This window comes from Vigna angularis, chromosome 8 (assembly GCF_016808095.1).
Source record: "Vigna angularis cultivar LongXiaoDou No.4 chromosome 8, ASM1680809v1, whole genome shotgun sequence".
NCBI lineage: Eukaryota > Viridiplantae > Streptophyta > Magnoliopsida > Fabales > Fabaceae > Vigna > Vigna angularis.
The window spans coordinates 34,876,695-34,885,022 of record NC_068977.1 but is presented as its reverse complement, the minus strand read 5'-3'; the positions used below and the strand labels follow the sequence as shown (position 1 = coordinate 34,885,022).

Below are 8,328 nucleotides of genomic sequence, written 5' to 3'. Positions count from 1 at the left end.
CTATTCAATACAATACGTGATTTAGTTTTTGTTTGATTGGGCTTTTGATTTTCAATCTGAACCAAATTCATTGGTTTGGGAAAAGTATATCTACAAAAAAAAAGTTTTAACCATGTTTTTGTTATTTGTTTATTGATGGGGTGTTTTCAGTACCCTACTTAAGGTTATGTTGAGAAACATGTAGTCTTTGCAAACAAAATATTTAATTATATTATAGCATTGATAACTAATTGAATATTCAGTATAAAAAATTTATATTTCGGTGAATTTACGTAAACTTACATTCAATGAAATTTGATTTTTATTAAATTTAATATTTTGATAAATTTATATATTATATTAAGAATTCTAACCAAAAGAAACACTATCCTTAGATAAAGCATTTTACTGATATGAAAATTCCGCTGTTCAAGTCTTCGGATGCAGAAAAAAAGGGCGTTTCATAAAATTGATAAGGATGAAGAAGCAAACGCCTTTTGCTTTTCTTTTCGGCATTGGCACTGTTTGGAAATTCATTCACCAGAATCTGAGAAAGTTTTCACTTTTGTGGCGAAGCTTGAAAAGCACGGTAGACACTTGGCAATTAGCAAGAGTCCAATACGTTGTAGGGTTTAGAATCAGCATGTCATGCCTGTTGTCCACCAAAACTACAGCAAGGTCCTCATCAAGATAAGGGTAGCAGACAAAGATAACATTCTCGATGGGAAAAATACTAACCATACATTATCTTTATTTTTCAAACGTAGTTTTATTGTAGTGAAATTATACGCTGAACATAGTAAAATAAAATGTAGGCCTTAGATATTTGACGAGACTATTATAAAACTCTACATAAAACTTAGTAAAACATTAAATTGATCAAGGAATATGTTATGGTGTTGATAACATAGGGCATGACAGAATAAAATTCATAGGGCAGAAAATGCAAGAGTACCTTTGGATCAGTGTGTCTTCTGCATAGAACACGTGGCGAAGACTCCAATGATAAAAGGTCGACCAGAATTGATATCGCCGCTTAAATGTTTAGGTATCATGATAGTATCAAAGAATGACACATCACCAAAGGTTTAGGTGCAACAGACGAAAACATGTTGGACATGGAGAGTGAGAAGATCCCTATTGGGCTATGGACCTATGGTGAGAAAATGAATGAATTATTTTGACACATTGACATGTCAAACCACCTGTGTCTACGTTGTGATTTGAAAGACAGGCACGAAAATGGTGATCAAGAGGGGGACATGTGTGGGATCGACAATGAGGAATTCAATTGGAACTTTGCAAGTTACGTATGAAATTATCACAGTTACAAGGGTACCAAACTAAATGATTTATCAGCGTGTGCTTGGAAATATTTTAAGAAAGCAACAAAGAAACAACCCACAGATTATGACTAGAGGGGATTTTGTACTGCTGATAATAATTCATATAAGAATGAATTTCTGACAAGCACACCTTGACATCTACTGCAGCAAAAGGAAACAACGATCAAGCCATTTCAACGGGATTGCTGTGACTCTTCATTCTTTATCCTTTACTCATTAACCCGAATCACTCCACAGCACCTGCCCAAGTTTCACATCATCGTGAATGGGAAGAAGAGGGTACACTCTGAACCAATAATATAGAACAAGACACGACAAGCATGCCACAATCGAAGCAAATAAGCAGTATGAACGTGTGTATACATACATACATATACATAAATACATACATATATATACATAAATACATATACATATATATATAGATAATATATATATATAAATATATTATCTATATATGAAGATTTTCAGTCGCAAAATACAAGCAATCCCCAACAGGGTAGTTTGACTTTACATTGTAAAAATAGAATGTGGGCATACATTTCTATTTGTATATATAGTTCAGGTCACAACAGTGACCCGTCAAAAACAAGTGTAGAACAAATATTTGATTCCTATTTCGGCACCCCATAATCCACAATAATCTTGTCAACATCAACACTTTAACAAATGAGAAACAAACCACGGCAATGAAATCATAGAAGCGAAATCTAAGAGCACGAAGAATTCCTCATCCACAACACACCAATCATTTCCACAGCAGCACCATCAATTACCAGAAGATACGAAAACATTATACTCGTTTAAACGTCTCTGAAATTGAGCCAACTGTGTCTGCAATTGAAGGATTCCTGTAGCCTTTTGTGATAAAATGGTATTCAATTTGGAAATATAATCATCCAATTGATTTCCTGGTTGGTCAGCTTCAACAAGTAAATTCATCTCCTACATAAATTCACAAATATTAAAAAGTATAACCACGTTGAGCAAATCACTAAAGGTGTGAGATTTATACAAACCTCTTTAACAATGTCTATGGTTTCCTCCACCTGTCTACGATGAGCTGTTACTAGATCTTCCTCTTCCTGTTTACCAAACAAGATAGGTACCATTCAGTACTTTAATGGTCTAAATTATGTTAGCCAGTTTAGCAAAAGAATATACCTTCAGGAGGGCATTTAAATTATCATCCGGATCAGAATAAGTAGTCTGAAAATTTGATGCATCAACATTAACACGAGACTCTATCCTCTTCTTGTCTTCAAAAGCAGATAAGTGGTTGTTATCCACCCTCTTAATCGTTTTTCTTGTTCTGTCTTGTTCATATATGGGTCCTATGTAATCATATTCATTTGCAGTTCTGTCATTTTGACCACCTCTTGGACCGTTTGGTGGATTAGAATACCCAGATGACGCCAAATTTCCCCCCATTCTACCACTTGGAACACGGTCCACATTATTTGGAGGAGAGAGTTCTCTTTCTGGATGTTTGGGCCAACCAAATCGATTCCTGTCAGTGGAGACATACGTTATTTCATCCTCCAAGGTATCATCATGAGCTAAAATTGAAGACCCAGGCAACACAGTGGACTCTCTAAGGTTTGAGGAAGAAAGAGGATCCCTTCTAGAGTTGTTTCCTTTTGACAGGCTCTTCACTCTACAATGTAATTGCCAATTAGAATATTTAATCATATCAGATCAATCATTCTCTATGAGAAAATTTCAAACTACATACCTGTCAGCATATCTTAACGTGTTAAGAGTATGCTCGCATGAACCTGAGCTAGGTGAAATGCATGATATCATTACAGTGCGCGAATTACCAACAAAGGAATCTCGCAGAACTTCCGTCAATTTACTTCCTCTGAAAGGGATATGCCCTTGGTCATTGTCCAAAGCTCTAATGCATTCTTTCAGAGCAAGTAAGCTTTTATTTATTTCTGCCCCTTCAATCCTGGAATAAAAGATAAAAAAAAAAAAAAAAAAAAATAGTTAGTTAAACCAAATAGATAATCTAACGTAATTACTTCTGGAAATAGACACATTAACTGTTTGGTAAGTCTTCCAGTTACTCAAATGAAATACCAGCATTCAGCTAACAAAATATGATTTTTTTTTCATCGGCATTCAGCTAACAAAATATGATTGAAGATTAATAAAAAAAAATTCCCACCTAGTCTGCTTGTCATTATCTGTAGTATCTGCACCTCGTTCACTTCCAGCCAGATCTATAAAAGATAGTTTGCCCACAAGTCGAGCAGGCTTTGATTCAGTCCCATCAGCTGATCTCTTAATGCAAAGCTGAAGTATAGCATGTGATCGAGAGGATTCCTCATTTGCTCCAGTTGTGCCAGTACTTCTTGTGGCATTTCCTTTCTCAATAAATTCCTTGATTGTCTCTACTTTAGATACTCTATATTCTTGCAAGCCAACAATGCAAACCTGTTGTTTCCCATCCTCCCTAATGAAAAGTTTTCTGCAAAATCACAAGCTAATCAAGCAAATAACCCCCAAATTAGATACTTATTACACTTCACATGATGATGACTTACTTTCGATCATTGAGGAGATCAAAAAGTTTTCCCCCATATATTTCAAAGAAACTAACAAACAATTGGAAACCTTGATTCCAGTAGGTGTGGTGCATTAATCTTAAAATATCTTGTGAAGCTTTGAGAGGCAATGGTTGCATAGTATATGTCTTCCCACTGCCTATATAATAAAGTAATTTCAAATCAGCTAAAATGTTCAGGTAGTGGAGAAATAGGAGAAAATCAAGACTAATTAAATGCTTGCGTTTACCAAACTGCTTTATGCATAATCTGATAAGCTAAACTTATTCACAATATATAGCAGAACACCAACACCTATTCAAATTCATCTCCAAAAACAAGAGATCCGGAGCATATTCTAATTCAACAAAGATATGGGCAACAATTAAGTAAATTAAGGAAATAGGTGTGGTACAACTAAGAAATAGGTATATGGAGTTTATAGAGTTCAGAAACGACATGCCTATGACTATTGAATACATAATAAAAAATGTGGTTTGTAACATCATCAAGATAATATTATGCTATTCAACTCAGATTTGTTTAATTCATATCATATACAAGTGAAGTATCGAAGATTTACTACTGAAGGAAGTGCATCCCTTCCCTAAAAATACTGAATTTCAAAATGTAGAGAGGTATTTTTAATTTTTATAATTAGATTGTTAGTGCACAATGACACATTCCTCTATTAGAAATAAACAAAACCCTACCAGTTTGACCGTATGCAAAGCAAGTTGCTTTTATTCGCTGGAAAATGAGCGGAACAATTGGCTCCACAGTCTCGGCATATACCTATAGCAAAAGGAAACGGTAAAGAATATAGTGAAACCATTGACTAATCAGTCAACATGGTCACAAGAGCCACAACAAATCAAATACTCACTTCATTATTTGAAACATCTTCGTTCAGCACAGCATCAAAGACAAATTCATGTTTCTCAACATATTCTGTTAAGTCCACCTACAGACACAGGTGAAGTGGAAACACAGAAAAAGGCACAATACCCAAACATCCAAGTCAATTATGAGTGAGTATTTCGATTGAAAAATTGTAATATCAATCTATCAACACAAATTACAAAATTATTGATCCGAGTAATTGTCTCTTTGACAGTAATTGTAAGGTCCAATGCTATTTGAAATGTTTAGACACATACCAGAACTTTTGAAATTATTGATATTGAAATTTAAAGCATTGATGTGAAAGGTTGTCCCATCTAAGTCAATCTATTTTGATTTTTTAATACATTTTTCCCATACCTTTACTTTGGATTTGGATGCAACAAAAAAAATGAACAAAATATTCATAATAATTTGGCAGGATCATTGGCAATATATTTTGAGGAAGTTTGTACTTATCAAATTCTACTAGGCATGCCTAACATTGAAATGCAATTTATGTTCTAAAAAGTCTTCAATAGAATGTAAAAAGAACGAGACATTACATATGTAGAATTTTGATGTCGAAGTATCAGACATAAAAGCATCAGAGTATTATATCATGATGTTCAGTAGTTTGGTTGACTCCTGAATTGCTTGTGAAAAGTACTTTCTATGTCAATATACGCATGCCAACTGCTGCAAAGGCAGCTTAGAGTACTTTGTATTGAACTTGATAATATGTTTCAGAACAGAACAGATTCAATCTAGAGTTTACATCATGAAATATGACAACCTTGAGTTTTCTTTCATGCACTGTGAGAAAATTTGAATCTATAGAAATAATGTCTTCTTCTCTCTTTGCTATTTCCTTCTTATTAAGGGGTCTCTTCCGGACCTGCAACAGACCTCGGCACATTTAGCTAAAACGCAATTGTTGAATGAACTAAAGCCCTTAACTCATCGATAAAAGAAAAGGTCATATTCAGCACTAAACCGAAAGACGTGGCAAGAAGCATACCGCTACTTTAATCTTGGCAACATTGTTTGCTCTCTCCTTTTCTGTTGGGACACTTTTCAGAAAATTGTTCTCAGGCAATCCCCGAGACCTTTGTACATGTTTGTTACCAGAGAGGATTGACTCATAGTCATCAAAATTCTGTCCCCGAACAGTGTGATTAGTGAAGTATCCATTGTGATCACCATAAGTCTATTAAGAATCAAATAAATTTCCAGTCACTTGCATGTTCACACAAGTCGTCATGCAAAATGAAATAATTTAGCAACAAATAAACACTAACGTCATGATGTTCGCTCGAGCAACTCAGCTCGTTTCAAACCGAATGAAACTAAAACATATTAGGCTTTCTACTTAGTCTTCACAACTTTTTAGCTAAGAAGTCTATTTGATTACAAGCTTGTTTGGAAGAACTCATCGATAGAGACTTTTAAAAGAGAGAAAAAAAAATAAGATTCGTCTTATGCACAAGTTAGTTTCTTTATAAAAGGAACTAGACCACAAAATTTCTACATGTTAGCTTGTGTATGAGTTCATTTTAGCTTTATTTTCCTCTAGAAATACTTTGGAGAAGTTTCTTAAAACATACATGTACCTATAAGCTCTTTCAGCACACGAAATAAGCCAATCAAAACACAAACACTAAACCTCAGGTAAAAGCTCGGTATCTAAGGAATGCAGATCAAGCAAGCCGCTGCTCAAAACACGATCATCGTCTATTTTCCTCAAGCTCGAAGATCGAGTTCCGAACTCCTGCACAAAACGATTTGTTCCGAACACAGACCGAGGAATTAGCTCTCACAGCAATTAATTTTCTTAAAAGGAATCATATGATCGAGAAAGAGAAAACCTCACCTGCGCGAAAGTCGAAGACTGTAACCAGCTTCTATGAGCGTCGAGGATGAAGTTGTCGGAGCTCTGACGGTGGTGGTGTGCGGCGGAATTGGATCGCGGCATCGCTCTCGCAATCACACTCACTCACTCTAAATTTCGCAATCGATATCTCGTTCTAGCACGAGTATGCACACGAGATACGAGAAATGGAACCAGAGACTCGTTAATCTATAAACGAAGATAAACGACTTCAAACGCTTGATACCATTGCTCTCTCTTTCTTTTCCCTTTTGAAAAAATATCGGGAAACAAACAGTACTGAGAGGAGAGAAAGTGAAAGGAGAGTTTGAAACTTCGAAAGGAGAAGCGCTCTTTCTCTATCAAACGGAGTTGAAGCGCGTGTCATCACGCCGCAACAGTGAAGAGGAGGAGGAGCGCGTGCGAGAGTCCAATTAATTTTTCCGAAAAAAAGAAGTGTACCACTGTACCGCGGTTTTGCAATTCTTGGTTAGCCCCACCTGAAAATTTGAATATCCAACCACGCGCTTTAGTATGGCCATTTTACACGCTCGTGTGTGAATTCTGGGGCGGTCAAAGACAGTGGAGGTGACAAAGGGCGGAGGAGTTAATGGACTTCACGTTGTCGAGACTACGGCCCCACTGTTTGTGTACATGTAGCTCATAATATACTTGCGGGCTGCACCCCCACAGCTTTTGTCCTTTAGCTCATAATTTTTTTCCTATTATTTTATTTCTGAATTTATTTTTTAATTTTGGTTTAATGTTTTCGTATATCTCTTTTGTTAAAATCTTAAATATTTTTCTTATTTATTATTTTTTAATTGGTTCTTAATTTTTAAAAATTTAAAACAAATGTTGTTAAATTGGACAACCGCCATTTAAAAGGTCATTACGTAACAGACGGTAATATTTTAAATAACGTGGCATGGTATATATGGTAATTAGATTATTGTGACGTGTAATTTTTAATCTTTGAATTAAAAAATTAGAGGAATTCTCGTTTCCACTTCCAGAACCCTAATTTATTTTCCCTTCCTTGTGCCACCACTGACCCTAGCCGACGTCATTGTCTCACCAACCATCCACGTCGCAACCGTCAACCTTCTCAACACCACGTGCTGCTGCCACAAAATCTCCTCTCTCAGTCCACCATGCCACCATTAGCCACCACCTACAAGCACAACACAGAAACACAACTCGTGCAAAAATCACCGCTGTGAAACCAAATCACCATCATCATCTTCGCCCAACCTTCATCGCCTATTTTTGTTTTTCCAAAGCACCAAGAAAATCAAGCTTCGTTTTCCATCGCTTGCTTCACACTCCTCTTAATGTTGTACCCACATGAAATCTACAGCATCTCATCGCACCAAAGTGTGGAAGTTTGACTCTTAGAGAAAAAGGAGCACACAGGTAAGTGGTGTTGGGTAGAGAGAGAATCAGAAACGGTGTGTGTGCATCATTGTTATGGTATGGCATAGCGGAGGCAATCGGGAATGGAGAGGCTTGGAGTGAGAGTAGAGTCCACGATTTGTACGCACGATCTATCGGGATTTGGGGTGGCGTCGCTCATAAGCACCTGCGGTCCCCGTGATCGACACCAATCTGTTTTTTTATGAATCTTTTCTTTCTTTCTTTCTTTTTATCATAATGCCTTTGTTGATTTTGGTGTTCTTGAGCACCCGTGCAAGTGAAC

The 8,328-nt window shown here is 36.3% G+C and overlaps 1 protein-coding gene across 5 annotated transcripts; it reads right to left on the bottom strand.

Annotated features, from left to right (window-relative positions):
• Nucleotides 1-374: 374 nt before the first annotated feature.
• Nucleotides 375-7,211, bottom strand: LOC108345557 (kinesin-like protein KIN-13B). 5 transcript variants are annotated; one of them, XR_008244987.1, is made up of 15 exons: nucleotides 6,633-7,211; nucleotides 6,426-6,530; nucleotides 5,781-5,969; nucleotides 5,556-5,657; nucleotides 4,764-4,841; nucleotides 4,591-4,672; nucleotides 3,878-4,037; nucleotides 3,499-3,801; nucleotides 3,061-3,279; nucleotides 2,490-2,982; nucleotides 2,345-2,410; nucleotides 2,125-2,270; nucleotides 1,456-1,565; nucleotides 935-1,132; nucleotides 375-647 (listed from the first exon to the last, which is right to left on the bottom strand). XR_008244987.1 is itself a non-coding variant. In XM_017584147.2 (13 exons), the coding sequence occupies exons 1-13, from the start codon at nucleotides 6,732-6,734 to the stop codon at nucleotides 1,552-1,554; spliced, it is 2,082 nt and encodes a 693-aa protein (XP_017439636.2). In that variant the 5' UTR covers nucleotides 6,735-7,211; the 3' UTR covers nucleotides 1,266-1,551. The 5 variants fall into 5 exon arrangements, 2 of the variants coding, with proteins under 2 accessions (XP_017439636.2, XP_052723520.1); XR_008244986.1 differs by lacking the exon at nucleotides 935-1,132 and having other exon boundaries at nucleotides 377-647; nucleotides 2,102-2,270; XR_008244988.1 differs by lacking the exon at nucleotides 935-1,132 and having other exon boundaries at nucleotides 377-647.
• Between the last annotated feature and the right edge of the window lie 1,117 nt (nucleotides 7,212-8,328).

Bases quoted from the DNA above. Each gene is read 5' to 3' on its own strand.
- LOC108345557 (XM_017584147.2), bottom strand. From the start codon at position 6,734: ATGCCGCGATCCAATTCCGCCGCACACCACCACCGTCAGAGCTCCGAC. The intron at 6,531-6,632 runs GTGAGGTTTTCT...CGTTTTGTGCAG, and splicing joins AGTCTTCGACTTTCGCGCAG to GAGTTCGGAACTCGATCTTC. The intron at 5,658-5,780 runs GTATGCTTCTTG...GGTCTGTTGCAG, and splicing joins TTGCCAAGATTAAAGTAGCG to GTCCGGAAGAGACCCCTTAA.